This window comes from Neomonachus schauinslandi, chromosome 10 (genome assembly GCF_002201575.2).
Source record: "Neomonachus schauinslandi chromosome 10, ASM220157v2, whole genome shotgun sequence".
Classification (NCBI taxonomy): Eukaryota; Metazoa; Chordata; class Mammalia; order Carnivora; family Phocidae; genus Neomonachus; species Neomonachus schauinslandi.
In genome coordinates, this window is record NC_058412.1 from 64,955,641 (window position 1) to 64,973,173 (window position 17,533).

General features: G+C 35.8%; 1 protein-coding gene across 4 annotated transcripts in view; it reads left to right on the top strand.

Annotated features, from left to right (window-relative positions):
- The window catches only part of CLHC1 (clathrin heavy chain linker domain containing 1), a 30,874-nt gene extending 13,691 nt beyond the window's left edge, over positions 1 to 17,183 (top strand). For all 4 annotated transcript variants that reach the window (XM_021701231.1, XM_044918812.1, XM_044918813.1 and 1 more), the window contains 4 exons: positions 4,463 to 4,637; positions 10,816 to 11,018; positions 15,394 to 15,573; positions 16,935 to 17,183. In XM_021701231.1, coding sequence (XP_021556906.1) covers positions 4,463 to 4,637; positions 10,816 to 11,018; positions 15,394 to 15,573; positions 16,935 to 17,131 — 755 coding nt within the window. In that variant the 3' untranslated portion in view covers positions 17,132 to 17,183. The remainder of the gene's footprint in view (positions 1 to 4,462; positions 4,638 to 10,815; positions 11,019 to 15,393; positions 15,574 to 16,934) is intronic.
- The last annotated feature ends 350 nt before the right edge of the window (positions 17,184 to 17,533 follow it).

Consider the following 17,533-nt stretch of genomic DNA (forward strand, 5'->3'; position numbering starts at 1 on the left):
CAAAGCCTAAAGAATGATGACAGAAGAGGTTTCTACCACAGAGCATTTATAGTTTCATAAGGGACACAGAGCAAAGAGAATTAAATGATTTTTAATCTGTGTTTAGGTCTTGTACATCTTTTGTCAGATTTATTTTTAAATATTTTATATTTATATTATTATAATTTTTATTTTGATTTCCAAAATTATTTGTTGGTAATATATAGAAATATAATTAACTATTATATATGGATCTTGTATTCTGTGACCTCTTTAAACTTGTTTATTAGTTCTAATACTTTTATTGTGTATTCCTAGAATTTCTACATAGCTAATCATGTCATCTGCTAAAAAAGGGTTCCACTTCTTCCTTTCCAAGCCTTATTGCAGTGGCTAGATCTTCCATTACAGTGTTGAATAGAAGTGATGAGAGCAGATATTATTGCCTTGTTTTTGACCTTATTTTTCATCATTAAGAATGATATTAACTGTAGATTTTTCATAGATGCCCTTTATGAGGTTGATGAAATTGCCCTCCATAGTTGGTGAGAATTTTATCAGGGATGAATGTTAGATTTGTCAAATACTTTTTCTGCATTTATTGAGATGACTCTGTGGTTTTTGTCCTTTAGCCTATTAATATAATTTATTGCTTTCCTGGGGAAAATTCCACAATTTTTATATTAATTTTACTATAATTACAGAGTTGTATAACCATTTCCGTAACTTAATTTTAGAACATCTTCATCATTCCAGAAATAAACTTAGTACCCATTAATTCCTCATTCTCTACCCCCTGCTCCCTCTCTAGACCCTGGGTAACCACTAATCTACTTGCTATCTGTATAGATTTGCTTATTCTGGACTTTTCATATAAATGGGATCATATAATAAGTGTTTTTTTGTGACTGACTTCTTTTACTTAGCATGATCTTTTTGAGGTTCATTCATGCTGTAACATGAATATTCCATCATATGGATGTATAATGCATTTTGTTCATCCATTTGTCAGTTGTTAGTAATTTGGGTTGTTTTTACTTTTTGGCTGTTATGAATATTGCAGCTGTGGACAGTTGTGTACAAGTTTTTATGTGGACATACGTTTTTATTTCTTTTGGGTAGATCCCTAGGAGTGGAATTGCTGGGTTATATGGTAACTCTGTGTTAACACTTTGAGGAACTGCTAAACTGTTTGCACTATTTTTCATTCCCACCAGCAATATATGAGGATTCCAATTTCCTCACATCCTTACCAGCCCTTGTTAATGTCTGTCTTTTTGTTGTAGCCTTTCTAATCCATGTGAGGTGGTAATCTCATTGTGGATCAATTGATTTGTTTATTATTTTTTAAAAATTTTAATTCCACTATAGTTAACATACAGTGTTATATATTAATTTCAGGTGTACAATATAGTGATTCAACAATTCTATATATTACTCAGTGCTCATCAAGCTAAGTGTTCTCTCATTGTGGTTTTCATTTGTGTATCCCTAATGACTAACAGTGTTGAGCATCTTTTCATGTGCCTATTGGCCATTTGTATATCTTTGGAGAAATGTTTATTGTTTGCCCATTTTAAAATTATGTTATTTGTGTTTTTTTTATTGAGTTGTGAGAGTTCTTTTTATATCCTGGATAAAAGTCTCGTATCAGACAGATGATGTGCAAATATTTTCTTTTAATCTGTGCATTTTCTTTTCACTTTCTTTCTTTTTTTTCTTTCTTTCTTTCTTTTCTTTTCTTTTTTTTTTTAGTAATCTATACATCCAAGGTGGGGCTCAAACTCATAATCCCAAGATCAAGAGTCACATGTTCTTCCAACTTAGTCAGCCAGGTGCCCCTCTTTTCACTTTCTTGAAGGTGGGTTTTTGGTTTTTGGTTTTTGTTTTGTTTTTTTTTTTAAGGAGGCTCCATGCCCAACATGGAGCCCAGTGCAGGGCTTGAACTCATGACCATGAGATCAAGACCTGAGCCAAGATCAAGAGTTGGACACTTAACTGACTGAGCCACCCAAGGGCCCCTTGATGGTGGTTTTTAAAGCACAAAAGTTTTAATTTTGTTGAAGACTAATTTACCCATCTTTTCTTTTATAGCTGTGCTTTTGATATTGTATCTAAGAAGTCTTTGCCTAACTTAAGATCCTGTGTTTTTTTCTGAGAGTTTTGTACATAGGTCTGTGATCTACTTTGAGTTAATTTTTGTGTGGGGTGTAAGATAGTGATCCAGATTCATTCTTTTGCATGTAGATATGTAGTTATCCCGTCACCATTTGTTGAAAAGACTGTTCTTTATCCAGTGAATTGTTTTGGCCCCTTTGTCAAAAATTAATTGACTATAAATGTTTAGAGTTTATTTCTGGACTCTTAATTCTATTATATTTCTCTAGATATCCATCCTATGTCAGTATCATACAATTTTGATTACCATAGCTTTGTAGTAAGCTTTGAAATTAGAAGCGTGACTCCATTTTTCTTTTTATTAGTATTAGCATTGTATATCTTTTCCCGTATTCTTACTTTTGATCTATTTGTGTCTTTGTATTTAAAGTCATTGTCTTTTACATGCACCCCATGTCTGATGTTTATAGCAACATTATCAACAATAGCTGAACTATGGAAAGAGCCCAAGTGTCCATCAACTGATGAATGGATAAAGAAAATATCTACATCTATCTATATATGTGTGTATATATAGATGTATATGTATATCTATATCTATGTATCTACACACACACACACACACACACACACACACAATGGAATATTACTCAACCATCAAAAAGAATGAAATCTTGCTATTTGCAATGACATGGGTGGAGCTAGAGTATATTATGCTAAGTGAAATAAGTCAGTCAGAAAGACAAATACCATGTGATTTCACTCATGTGGAATTTAAGAAACAAAACAGATAAACATAGGGGAAAGGGGAAAAAAAAAAAAAACAAGAAAGGGAAGCAAACCATAAGAGACTCTTAACTATAGAGAACAAACTGGGGGTTGATGGAGGGGAGGTAGGCAGGGGGGATGGGCTAAATGGGTGATGGGTATTAAGGAGGACACTTGTTGTGATGAGCACTGGGTGTTATTATATGTGATTAATCACTAAATTCTATACCTGAAACCAATTTTACCATATATGTTAACTAACTAGAATTTAAATAAAAACTTGAAATTAAAAAATAAAAAAATAAAGTCAGTGTCTTCTAGGCAACATATACTTGTATTCTACTTTTTTTTTTAAGATTTTATTTATTTGACATTCTTTTTTATACACTCTGACAATCTTTGCCTTTCAATTGGAGTTTTTAGATCACTTACATTTAATGTGATTATTGACATGATTGAGTTTTGTTTTCTACTTTTCTTACCTCTTCTTTTTACCATTTCCCCCCTCTTTTTCTGCCTTCTTTTGGATTAGGTGAATTTTTTCATGATTCTACTTTTCTCCTTTGCTGATTATGAGCTATAATTCTTTGTTGTCTTATTTTGGTTGTTGCTTTAGGGTTTGTAGATTATATCTTTAACTTATCACATTCTACCCTCAGGTGATTTTATACCGCTTGATGTATTATATAAAAACAATGTACTTCTAAATACTTATATTCATAGCATATTCCATTTCTGGTCTTCATTTCTTCATGTAGATTCATATTTCCATCTGGTATTATTTTCCTTCTGTTTGAAAGACTACCTTTAACATTTTTTATAGTGCAGGTCTGCTGGTGGTATATTCTTTCAGCTTTTAAAATTTCCACGTGAAGGCTCTGAGGGAAATTACATTCCATCTTTCTCTCCTAGCTTCTGGGTAGCTGTCAGCAATTTCTGGCATTCTTTGGCTTGTAGACATATCACTCCAGTCTCTGCCTCTGTTTTCACATAACATGTAATATTTAGTCATTATCCAAAATGTAATGTTTAATCCATAAAATTATACTTAAAAATTATAAGTATGTAATTTTAGATTGAAATTTTTTTAATTTTTTTTTAATTTTTAAAGATTTTTATTTATTTAACAGAGATAGCACAAGTAAGCAGAGTGGCAGGCAGAGGGAGAGGGAGAAGCAGGCTCTCCGCTGAACAGGGAGCCCAATGCGGGGCTTGATCCCAGGACCCTGGGATCATGACCTGAGCCGTAGGCAGCCGCTTAACTGACTGAGCCACCCAGGCACCCCTGGATTGAAATTTTTGAAGATACAGAGATGAAAATAATATGGGGGCGCCTGGGTGGCTCAGTTGGTTAAGCCTCTGCCTTCAGCTCAGGTCATGATCCCAGGGTCCTGGGATCAAGCCCCACATTGGGCACCCTGCTCAGTGGGAAACCTGCTTCTCCCTCTCCCTCTATCTACTGCTCTGCCTACTTGAGCTCTCTCTGTCAAATAAATAAATAAAACTTAAAAAAAGAAAGAAAATAGTATGAAGTAAGAAAAAGCAAACTATTATTTACTTAAAGTGTTCAACTCAAAAACTTTTCTTCTCTCTATAGCTGTTGGAAAGATTAGAGGCAAGCCTTTTCCATTACTCTTATTTTTTGAGACCATCTTTAGCACAAGTCATGCATGTAGACGTCCTATTGATGCAGAACTAACCCTGGAAGGAATCAAATGTGGATTATCTGAAAAACGTTTAGATTTAGTTATCAATTGGGTCACCCAGGAAAGGTAAGCAAAGTAAAGCTTTTAACTTAATTTTGATAGTTGGTTAATAAAGTTGTTTATTCTCAAGATTTCAATAGTTTTTTATTAGTACATTATTTGAACATTTATCTCCAGTCTCTATTGCAGTTAATTGGTCAAAAAGATTTACTAAGCATTCATGCAGTAATGGGGCCTAGTCACAATGAGCCCAGATCAGGAGTTGAGTAATGGCAGTTCATGGATGATTCATGACCACTTAATGGTGGATAGAAGTTGATTGGTAAGGGTAGAAAAGGATTAATCAGTATCATTGCTACTCAGAGGGATAAGGCAGGAACCTGGATCCAGATAAGTTATGGGTACATGTAAAGAATAAATCTAGGAGAAAACTTATAAGCAGGATGGATGTGGACCAAGGTAACATTTAGAACATACAAACCATTAAGGATAGACAGGAGATGGCTTCTTGGAGTTAGGTTTCAATACAGATTGGCAGATTTGTACTAGAGCCCCCTTAGGTTAGATTCCCTAGAACCAAAGCCTCCGACAGGAATTTGAGTGTACATGATTGATAGAGGGAGGGCTTCTCAAGAAAACCATATACGGGAGTGAGTGAAGCAGAATAGAGAAGAATGTGTGTGTGTTTGGGAAGCCAAGAAAGGATGTAATCTCAGGCAAGTTCTAACCTTGGTCTTATTTATAGAGGCTCTGGAGCATAAACCACACCACAGAGCTGTCCCCCTTGAGGCAAGAGGCCAGCCTTTTGCACCTCTCTGTTAGACTCTATTATGGATATGGGCTGCCTGGATGGGGCATAACTTCCTAGGCATGGTGGCTCCCACCAGCGAAGGGCAATTGGCTGTAGAAGAAGGGGACCTGTAAGCCATTGGCAGCCAATACCCAGAGCAGCTGGGGAAGGAGGATCTGGGCAGGACATTAAAACAGCATCTACTATAGTCAACCGTTTGCACAACACCTAATGTATTTGCTTCTCACCTTAATTTCACTCCATCTAGTCCAGGATTTTGTGGGTATAATTCTGGGGGAATCTTGTAAGAGGAGGGTTAGTGGGATGTACTACAGCCTTTGTCATGACAATGGATCCTAAGGCTGTTACTTGTTTTTTACAACTTTATTGAGATATAATTTACATACAATAATCGAGACATATTTCAAATGTACAATTTGATGAATTTTTGGAAAACAGCATTGTGGAGATATAATTGACATATAATAAACCACACATATTTGTAGTGTACAGTTTGACAAGTTTTAACATATGTATATACCCATGAAATCATTACCACAGCTGAGATAATCAACCTCATTCAACACCCATTCCATCTCCAGGTAACCACTGATCTACTTCCTGTCATAATAGATGAGGTTTCGTTTTCTAGAATTTTATAAAAATGGAATTATATATTATTTTTTCTTCTTGGTCTGGCTTTGTCACTTATAGTTATTTTGAGATTCTTCCATATTAATTATTACTCATCTTTCTTCTGTATCCATTTTATATTCTTCTCACTCTTACACTACTGTTGGTCTTGATGGCTTGTCTGGTAGGATGACTGTGGTTGCCATGCCTTTATCAAACCATGATTATTGATACCCATTAACAGTTTTCATTTGGCTTGGGACTACCAAGAGCTATCCCAGTAGATTATCTGCCACCTGTAACAAACAACTATATACTATTAAAAAACACCTACTGGATCTTGTTAAAGTTGGAGTGTCTATCCAGGGAACACCAATGACTGTTAAACTAGAGACCTGCTTATCATGAACTGGATTCTGACAGGCTCACCAAGTCATGAGGTCAGGTGGGCTCAGAGAGTCCATCTAAAATCAGGTACAATCAAGATCAGGCTCAAGCAGATCCAGAGAATACAGGTTAGCTTCAGAAATAGGTGGCCCAGACCCCATGTAAACTACCACCAACTGACTGACACTACTTCCACAGTAATGTCACACCTATGGCCTCATGCACGGGTGGGGTGACCTAAGACCATGAGACAAGGAAGAAAAAACCCAAACTTGGCTCATGGATGGTTCTGGTTGTGTCCAGGTGATGCCACCTTGTCACTCCATCCTTTGAAGATGGAGTAACATCCTTCAGGATGAAATGCACTCTTTAAACCAGTGACAATTACATGGTGTATCCCCAGTAGGTAGAATACTTGGGTCTGGGAGATAAAAGAGTGGCTCTGCTCAGCTATCATTCCTAGTAGCCCACATGGGGAGTATATTAATTAGGCTTCTCCAGAGAAACAGAATCAATAATATATTTAATATATTATTTTAATGTATATAATATAAATATATATATATTTCCATATATCAAATTATGTGTGTGTATGTGTGTACATGTATATATGTATATACATATATATAAAGAAAGAAATTGGCTCATGTGATTATGGAGGCTGGTAAGTCCCAAGATCTGCACTCAGCAAGCTAGAGACCAGCAAGCAAGAGAGCCCTCAATGGTGTGAGTTTTAGGCTGCTCAAGACTCGAGAAAAGCCAATGTTTCTGTTTGAGTCCAAAGGTAGGAAAAGACTGATGTCCCAGCTAAGCAGTCAAGCAGGAGGAGTTCCCCCTTATTTGGAAGAGGGCAGCCTTTTTGTACCATTCAGGCCTTCAACTGATTAGATGAGAGCCATCCACAGTCACAACAATCTGCTTTATTCAGTCTACCGATCCACTCTCTTTCAAGTACATCCTCATGGACTCCCAGAATAATATTTGACTAAATATCTGGGCGCTCTATGAGCCAGTCAGGATGACACATTCAATTAACCATCACAGGGAGTCTGTGCTTTCCACTCCTGCAACTTGAGGTTCTGTGAATCCTGGTCGACTTTGATTATCATGAGAAGGTACGGTTGTTGTTACATAACATGGAAGAGAGGAATATGTTTGGCACTCAGTTTCCCTTTTCCCTTAAAGAGAGCATGGTAGTTGCACCTGAGTGCATGTCATTTACTGATAGACTCCTCCTCGAGAAATATTGTAAGGGAAGAAGTGAGATGGGATGGAGAAGGGCAAACTGCCAAGCAGGAATGTGAACTCAGGTAAAGTCTAGTGTTAGCTAGCATTACAGGGAGAGGACTATGGAGCGTAAACTGTACCAGAGTTGTTTCTTTTTGAATCATAGGACTGGCCTTTTGTATTCTTTATTAGTCAGTCATCTGCTCTAGACTACTGGGTGTTGAAAGATAGGCATGATTTTCTGGATGAGGCAGCTCCAGTCAGCTGAGGGCAATTCTTTGGGGAAGGAGAAACTGGGAGCTGTTAACAGTCAGCTGGGGAAGAGTCACTGGTCCAGTAAAGAGGACTAAAACAGTGTGTGCCTGCTTACGAAGATCAAGCTGTTCTTGCTGGGTCTATGCGGACATAGGTTGGGCTCTGAGTATTGGAAGGCAGAGTGAGGAAAGGCCTGCCCGTCATCTGTCTTGTTGCCATGGCCTGCTTATTTTGCAGCCTAAGGGCTATGCTTTCTTGGCTCAGGATGTATAGGGACAGAGGATACATATTATAGAGTAGTCAGTTTGCGTACTACTGCCTACTGCTGCCCGTTCCAAATTCACCATTTCCCCTGCGCGATGCTCTCGTCCCAGAGAGATAGTCCCAGACGGTCCTGGATTGATGGCACTATTGTTTACCAGTGCAGAGTATCTCTTTCCCACCCCTCTTGTTAGCTTCACTTATTGTTCACATAATAGTTAATTATGTTTTAGGAAACTTCTTCATACATACACCCTGCTCTCCCTGCTTTGCCTCTTTCTTTTTCTGCCTGGTCACACCTTCTACATGCTCCACAAAATGTACTTGTCAGGGAGCCCTGGAAATGGTTCAGATGTGAGAACACCATTAGAAAGTGCATGTTCATTAACACCTGCTATCAATGCAGAGACACTTCAGACAAGATTAATTTCCCTACATATACTGATGGTTCTTGGCTGATTCTACTTCTTAGTTGTAAGAATTTAAATTCTTATGAAATTCCTTGACTGCATAAATTTGGACAATACCACCACTTTTAAGGATCCTGAGATGGTCTAACAGAATACTGAAGGTAATTCACATTCTTTATTCTTAGCCTCTGTCCTCTGGTCTCTGACTCCGATGACCTGGCCTCTACCACATGGCTACCTTAAAAAGTTCTACAGTTCTTTCCCTGAAGCCCTGTACAGAGCCAGCCCTAAAACAGCCTGGGTTATAGACTAATCTTGGCTCTCTTAGCCATTCTTACCTGAGGAAAAGTCTGATCACTTGACACATAAAGCCTAAACTTAAGAAATGATGCTTTACTAGCATTAGGTCTCTAAATTGCAGACACTGCTCCTAGAAGAGGAAAAATATCCTCTGACATATTAACTTTACAAACTGAACCCTTCAAAATAACAGTAAGTAAGTATGCATAGATTTAGTGATTATATATTGCCTTTATTTTGACTTAAAAGTCTACAATCTGGTTTATAATCAAATATGCCTTAGTTTACTAGTGGAGTTAAGCATATTTTCTTTTATTTATTAGTCATTTGTATTCTCCAGAGTCAGGCTGGAGATCCACTTTCAGAAGTCCCTGAAAGAGTCTTCTTAGAATTGGAAGTAGGGGTGGGAGAACCAAGAAGGAGACTTTTGGGAAACAGAAAGAAGGTAGGATGAGGTGATTGGGGGGGGGCGGAATGTGGGCAGAGGTACCCAGGCTCATTTCCCAGCCAGGTGCAGGGTGCTTGATTATGTCCCTTTCCCCCAGGGTTAGAATCCCTGTTTGTCTTTCCCCTTTTTTCCTTCAGGGTCAATTCCATTCTTTTGGGGCTTGACCCATTTCCTCCCTTTCGATAATTTTTTTATTTTTTATTTATTTATTTTTAAAAAATTTTCTTTTTCATCATATTCTTCTTTCCTCATCATCCTTTTGGAAAGTGACAAACAGAGACACAGCAACCTCAGTCCTCAGCTCTGGCCTTTCAGGTGGAACAACATAATGGTGGTGACTTCTTAAAAAATACAACTATGGTATTAATAAGAGAAGTAATAACTAAAATACTGGTATTATCATCTTGCTTTGGGAATACAGTCACTATAAAGACTGAAATAATTACTTGTTCAGCCTTAGGAAACATTGTGACTGTAGCTACCACACCTGTATTTTGGTACTAAAATGTAGAAGTCAGGTAATTCCTTAGTAAATAATTGATTTATAATCAGAAGCTGCCTTTTGATTTTAGACCCACCTCTCTCTGGCCACCCCAATAAACACGGTAGGCTTTATTTCCTGAATTTTCAGTAAACAGACATTTTGGAGGGGTTTCTGGATTTCATTTTAATGTTATTGGCATTTTGTTACATGTATATAGGCACCGGTATTCTGTAGCTATTAAAAATATAACTAAAGTAAAATTTCCGTACAACCAATGATTAGAAGTAATATCTTTAATCACACCCAAATGTGTTTTGGCTATACTGATCATTTCTAGGTGGAGGTAATGTGCTAGTGCAGATGGTTCGCTTCAATTTTGTTTGAAGATGGCGCATTAAAATGTGATGACAAGTAAAAAAATAAAAAAATAAAATGTGACGACAAGTGAAACCTATTCAAGTGAGCCGTCTCAAAAGAACTACTTCTTCAGTGTCTCCTAGTAGGGACATCTTATATCCTTTGTCCCCCCTGTTGTTTTGTATATATCTATATCAATTTAAAAAAATAACACTGGTGTCACACGTTTCTTGCAAACACTTGCAAGACCTGTTACTAATACTGAGCTAAAATTTGTTGTCACTGTCGTTAACCAACATTTAATGAATTCTTATATTCAATAGGGTTTAGAATCTAGATAACTGCTGAGAACATTGAGATCCCCAATTATAAGAGAATTTTTGTTTACCTTGTCATTTTAAATCCCACCAGTCTTTTTAGGAGAGTTTTAACCGTGTTTGTAGATTTTTTAAAAACTTGAGCTCAGTTTTGCTAAAATGTCTTCCCCCATAAGAATACATGCTGATTGTTTTTGTTCTTGTTGTTGTTAAATCTTAGATATGTTTGATTTCTTCTACATCAATTGCCTGTTAACTTGGAATTCTTATAGACCATAGAAAATCCAGTTCTCCTGTGCTGAATTTTCAAATATTTTATTCTTATCCACTCATCAAGAACTCTCTAAAGTATACCTATTGATCTGCTTGCTCTAGGCTCACATTTTCTGAAGAGTTGGGGGATGTGATTTGTGATTATGGGGAACAGGATACTTACAACAAGGCCAAGTGCCTGGCTTTAGCTCAGATGATCTACAGTGACTGTGGCCTGCATAAGAAAGCTCTTCTTTGCCTATGTAAACAGGGTCAGATTCATGCGGCCATGGAATACATACAGCAATTCAAGGACTTTACTTATGGTGAGTGAAACAGTCTACTTAATTGTATACATTTGAATTCTAGACTTTAATTGTAAGATCACCCATGATAGTAGGCAATATTTTGGATTTACATTATAAAGTCTTTTCTATATATACTGATATGTAGGTTTGTCTGTTTGTTTTTAGTAAAACCTATCTAACTTTTATTGGGTACCTACTTTGTGCCAGACTCTGGGTAGGGTATCCTCATGTCCTTCCGGCCAATCCGCACAACAGTTCCATCAGGTAGGCACTGTTAGGCCCATCATACAAGTTGAGATACTGAGGCCCAGAGAGGGAAATGAGCCAAGGCTTGCACAGAGGGAACAGTGAAACAAGAGAGTGAAGTTCGTCAAGTCCGTGGTGCTGATTGAGGGTCCTGGGTAGCTGTGGCCAGCCCTATCAGGGTCGTCTTTGCCTTAAGGCCAGTTGTTCCTGAGGAGATCTTGTTTGTCTCGCATGTCTGGCAAAGGCACTGGGGACTGAGCCTGGGGCTGTCCTGGGGCGGAGGGCCTCACAGCCTTGGAGAAGGTGGATGTTTGGGTGTCACTGCTTGTCTCCCTCTGAAGTACATAGTTTATTTTGCAGATATTTTAGACCATGCTACTTAAAGGATTTATTTTTTAAATAGCTGAACTTATTTGTTACATAAATGTTCTAGACTATGATATAAGCATTAGAAATGAAGAATTAGTAAAATAATGTTCATTTCAAAACTTTGAAACACCTAGGTTGCAGTTGGGCAATGATCTGAGAGCACTGTCAACCTTAGGATAACCTTAGTTGAATGAGCTGATCTCTTATTTTGAGCCTAGTTCATCAGTAACCTAAATATATAGGCATCCTGACATCTCCCACATCCTAGGCCTATTTCTCAATTCTGATTTGCAGGCTTTGTACCCCAATTCTAAGAAGTTGCAAATGGAATAAAACATAGCACTTTTAGGGCATATTTTTCCAGGAAAGAGGATCATTGATGTCTGTTGAATCTGATCATTTTCAAACAGTAACTTGAATTTTCCTTAGAATCTAGTTTTTAAAGTTATTAATTTCTTTGTTATATAACAGCACACTTGATACTATAGTTTGGCTTTTTACATGCATGATCTTACTTAATCCTTATGTTAACTATAAAGTAGGTTTTGTTATTATCCCTATTTTATAGATTAAAAAAAACTGTGTTTCCACAGGGAAGCTAAGGCTCAAAGAGATAAGTAATTTACCTACACACATAGCAATAGAACAGAATCTGGTATAGTAGGTACTACTCAATATTTGTTGAATGGATTATATATTTTATTTTTATTATCTAAGTGTACAGATTCAGTTTCTGTTTTAAGTATTATTTTTCCATAGATAAGAGATTATTTTAGTCAGTTTAGACATGGAAGGAATATAGGTTTAATTACACTCAGAATTTTTATTGACTGAAATGTTAAGTTTCTGTTTTGCTTGCAAAATTTGCCTTGCATAAGTGCATAGAAACATGATTGACTCACTATTATATTGTTCTGTTCTTCTAGTAGTGCATTACAATCTAAAATAATTAGATATATATTGTAATAATTTACAAAGTAATAACACTCTTATGTAATTAGAACCTTGATGTTTTTCCTCAGAATTTATTTAGCACATCATAAGATGAAAATAATAACGAGAAAAATTAAGCTTACAAAATGGAAACAGTGTTTGAAAATTACTTTCCTTATTTTACTTTTTAATGAGAAACAACCACAGCTTTCCATGGTATCATATTGGCCTTGGGGGACAGATTCATTTTGTTAATACTTTCTTTTTTTTTTTTTTTTTTTTTTTAAAGATTTTATTTATTTATTTGAGAGAGAGAGTGAGAGAGAGAAAGAGCACAAGAGGGGGGAGCGGGAGAGGGAGAAGCAGACTCCCTGCCGAGCAGGGAGCCCGATGCGGGACTCGATCCTGGGACTCCAGGATCATGACCTGAGCCGAAGGCAGTCGCTTAACCAACTGAGCCACCCAGGCGCCCTTGTTAATACTTTCTGGTTTCAGAAAAAAACGTTCTCTCTTAGATTTAGACTATCAGTTATACACTTACAAATTTAAAAACCCAAACCAAAACCAAACAAAAATAGAAAAGTTCTAAGAAATTTGTTCCAAAAGCATAAGTGTGACTAAAAGAGCATCTGTTTTAAAAGTAAAAATTAGGGGCACCTGGGGTGGGTGGCTCAGTCGTTAAGCATCTGCCTTCAGCTCAGGTCATGATCCCGGGGTCCTGGGATCGAGCCCCACATCGGGCTCCCTGCTCCGCGGGAAGCCTGCTTCTCCCTCTCCCACTCCCCCTGCTTGTGTTCCCTCTCTCGCTGTGTCATTCTCTCTCAAATAAATAAATAAAATCTTTAAAAAAAAAATAAAAATAAATAAAAGTAAAAATTATTTTTCCCCCTAGTAATTTTTAGAATAAAGCCTGAAATGATTTGTTTGTTCACCTTCCCATTATCATTAAACAAGTGAATATACCTATCTGGAAATTGGGTTATTCTGGATGTGAGGCTTTCAAACATTGTGGTCTCAGGTCTCTTTTACACTTTTAAAAAGCACTGAACATCCCAAAGAGCTTTTACTTACATGGGTTATGTCTATTGATATTTATCCTATTAGACATTAAAGCAGAAAATTTAAAAATATTTATTCATTTAAAATAACAATAACAAATAACAATAAAAAATTTTTTATGAAAATAGTTTTGACTTTGTAGACCCTAGACCATATTTTGAGAACCAGTGCTCTAGATATTTGTGTTAAACAGGTATCATACTTGGTATATAGGCCTTTATAATCTTATTAAAACAGAACATCCATGAGATAAAAAAATGATTAATAATATGTCAAACCAAGGAATAACGAAATGGATTCCAAAGTGTGGTAAGCAGAGGGGAAAGGTCATGAGATTTGAATTTGTATTCTTTCTAATCAGTCAGAGACCATATCTTGCACATATTTGAGTAAATATTGGTTAATTAATCAATTCAGGGAGAAGGCGATTTGAATACCTGATTGAATGAAGCAGAGTAAGATGTGTGAGTTATGAAATGTTGGAGGCTGGGGGTGCTATAAAAATAGCTTCACCTTAGTGGAGGCCAATTTAAGTGACCCAAATCATAAACTTCTACCTATTCTCTAGGGAAATTTTTAAAAAATTGTTTGACTTTATTGATATAGAATTATATTCTGTTATTCCTTGTTTCTTCTTTTACCATTTCTCTCTGTATATTTATGTGTGTGTGTGCATGCCTGTGTGTATACATACATACATACAATGCACACACATTTATTTATTATTTTGGAGGAGCATTACTATAGATTGGAAGGTCATAGACTCGGAGGGGGGGTCAGATGAACTCTTCTACTTTATATCATGTGTATAATTTTGGGAAAATTAACTTCTCTAAGCCTGTTTCCTCACTTTCAATATGAGAATAATAATATCTCACTTATATTGAATATTAAATGCAGTGATTTAATAGATTTAAGTTCCCAGTACAGAAATTTGTGCCTGTCAAGAGTGCGAATTACATTTATGATAGTTCTTGAAAGGCTCTCAGAAATTATTCTGAAAACTACCTCTGTTGTGACCCAAGAAGAATATTTTTACTTGAAAAACTTTAGTAAGTTAACACAAAGTTTATAAATTTAAGAATGTGAATCATGATTGCAGTACTAGATGAACTCAATAGTTAGCTAGTATATTAAACCATATGAATTTGCTTTTTTTGGAGTCAAAAATGGTCAAATACAGGCAACTTCATATGACTCCACCTCTAGCTACTTGAACTGGCTGATAGCTTCTTAAAGTCTTCATTTTTGAGTTTCTAAATACTTGATATTTTTAGGGAAAAAAATTACTGAGACCCTTTTTCTGTGCAAGACACGGAAAGAAAGAAATTATACTTACTAGGAACTGGTCCAAATATGAGCAACAAGATGTAGACAAACATAATGTAGTATTAGATGGAACTTTAGAAATTGGAGCTACCAATTCTAGCACTTTTAAGGTGCATAAACTGAGATCCAAAAGAATAAGTGATTGATGGAACTGTGATTAGAGCTCAGGTTTCCTGATTGCCAATCTAGTCCTATCTATTCTACCACAGTTCTTTGATAATTTGTTTTTCAGGTAGTGTGTGTTATAAGTAGTTTTCTTTCATTTTTTTGCTATGCTGAGCATTGATTTTTTTTTTTTTCCCTGATCGGAGAAAGTACTATTGAGTTCATTGAGGACTTTGGAAGGATTGGAAGAAGAAATGTTGATTGGCAGGTGTAGACATTAGCTGGTCCCAGTTTGTAGCTGATGTATCATATTAGGATGTTGAGACATAGTTTTTTTATTTTTTGCTTTCAGATGACCTGATGCAGTTAATAAAGTTATGTCCTCACACTGAATTAATTCAGTGTCTCACTAGAGAATGGAACGGGAAACCACCATCTTTATCTTTTGGCCTTGCTATACTTCATCTGTTTTCTGTAGATATGAAAAAAGTTGGCATTAAGCTACTTCAAGAAATAAGTAAAGGTGGGAAAGGTAAGTATAGTAAAATGTTATAGAAGAGAAAGTAGTGGGTTATTTAGGGAAAGGTTCAAGATTATTATGTCTGAGTTAACTAATTTTTCCTAAGAGTTCCTTCTTGGCAGGAATTGACTTTGGGAGTTTATAAATGTAAAGATTACCATGTCAATAATAGTCTGTCGACAATAGTATGTATTTCTTGAGGGAATTACAAAAAAGAGAGAATCTTTATGTAGCTTTAGGGGAACATCTTAATAATTATACTGGCGAACACTACTCTAAAAACTGTATGTATTTTAACAAATGTGTATATTTAGTAATTTTATATATATTTAAAATGTTATTTAGACATAATCTCTCTATATTTTTATTCTTAAACCAAATACATAGGTAAATGTCACTTCCATATGATGTTTACTCTGAATGTAACTCTGGAGTGGGATCAAGAATAACTAATTACATCTCACTTTTTTCTTTCCTTTCTCTAATTTAATATAGGAACTTGAGCAGATAGCTTGATTTTAAATTGTTATATGGGGTTAAAGAATGAATAGCAAATTACATGAAAACATATTTGGGAAGATAATTTTGAAATTATCATTACAGATATCAAATAAAATATTTTATTTGACAGAAAAATAATAATCATGGTAGAAATAAAATAACAGTGCTGACAATATTTTAAAAAGAGATCCTCTTTCATTAAGTATCATCAGTAATGCAGGTAATAGATAAGAAATGAGTTCCCTAAATAAATATATTCCAAAGAGGGTCACCATAATTGATTTTCAAAAGTAAGTAATATGAGTTTTCTTTAATAAAATCATTCTTTTATTTCCTTTAGAAAAATATTTATTATTGAAGTCCCATCATTAAGAGGTCTCTCTCTATCCAGAGATAGGAAGGGTTTGCCAAAGAGGTTTTCAAGCCCTTGGATCAGCACTACTAGGGAATTTATAAAAGAATTTGAAGGATCATGAAAACTAGACCTGTAGGCCCCCAGTTATGTGATAGTGTCTAGTGGTACCTTAGAGACTCTGAATAAGGCTGAGCCCTCATTCTGCATTTTTTGAGACCCCTTCCATGTAGCCTTCAACCAAGAAGGAGATGGGAGATGAGTAGAAGTGTGGGAATGTGAGAGATAGTAGAGGGTTGAGGTGAGACATGTAAAGGTTAATGAAAGAGATGAAGAAACTAACACTTGATTACTTACCATGAACTGGCTGAAACACTCCAGATTAAACTTATATGGATCAAGTTTAATAGTAACTTTAATAGTTGAAATGATATCCCTTTCTATTTTGGAAGAATTGCTAAGTATGAGTTTTCAAATAAGAATAAGTGCCATACTATAATATTATAATTTTTTTCCTCAGGTATAGTTGAACATCTTATGATAAATGATCCATTTTTCTCATTAGAAAACTGGCAAGAAATGGCAAATATATGTTTACAGAATGGCTTTGACAAATTATCTCACGACATCATGTCCATTCTTCGATCTCAGGCTGGAGTAACAGAAATTTCTGAAGAGGATGATACAGTCAACTTAATGGAACATGTTTTTTGGTAGTTCTAGGTCTTAACCAGTTGAGGGAGCTTATATAACATTTTATGTGTATTGGTTGGGCAAGCTGGTTTTGGCATAACTAACTTATAAATAAATCTAAAGTATGAAGCTCTCAGAAATAAATCATGCTGTTTTTGTTATGATGATTTGTCCTTGAAACATTTATACTGTTGCTTTCTTTTTTCCATATGGTCATTTCTGATATTGAATCTTGATAAAATCCAAGAATATAACTTTGTATAAAACTCAGTTTAGGCACTTCTATCTAAGTGCATAAGCTAATGTCTAGATATATTCGTTTCTGGGGATCTAGTTTTATAGCAAGAACTGAGGAAGGTGTAAACAGTATCCTATCAGACTAATTTCCCAGATAACGAATGCTTTGAGACTGATTTTTAACAAGAA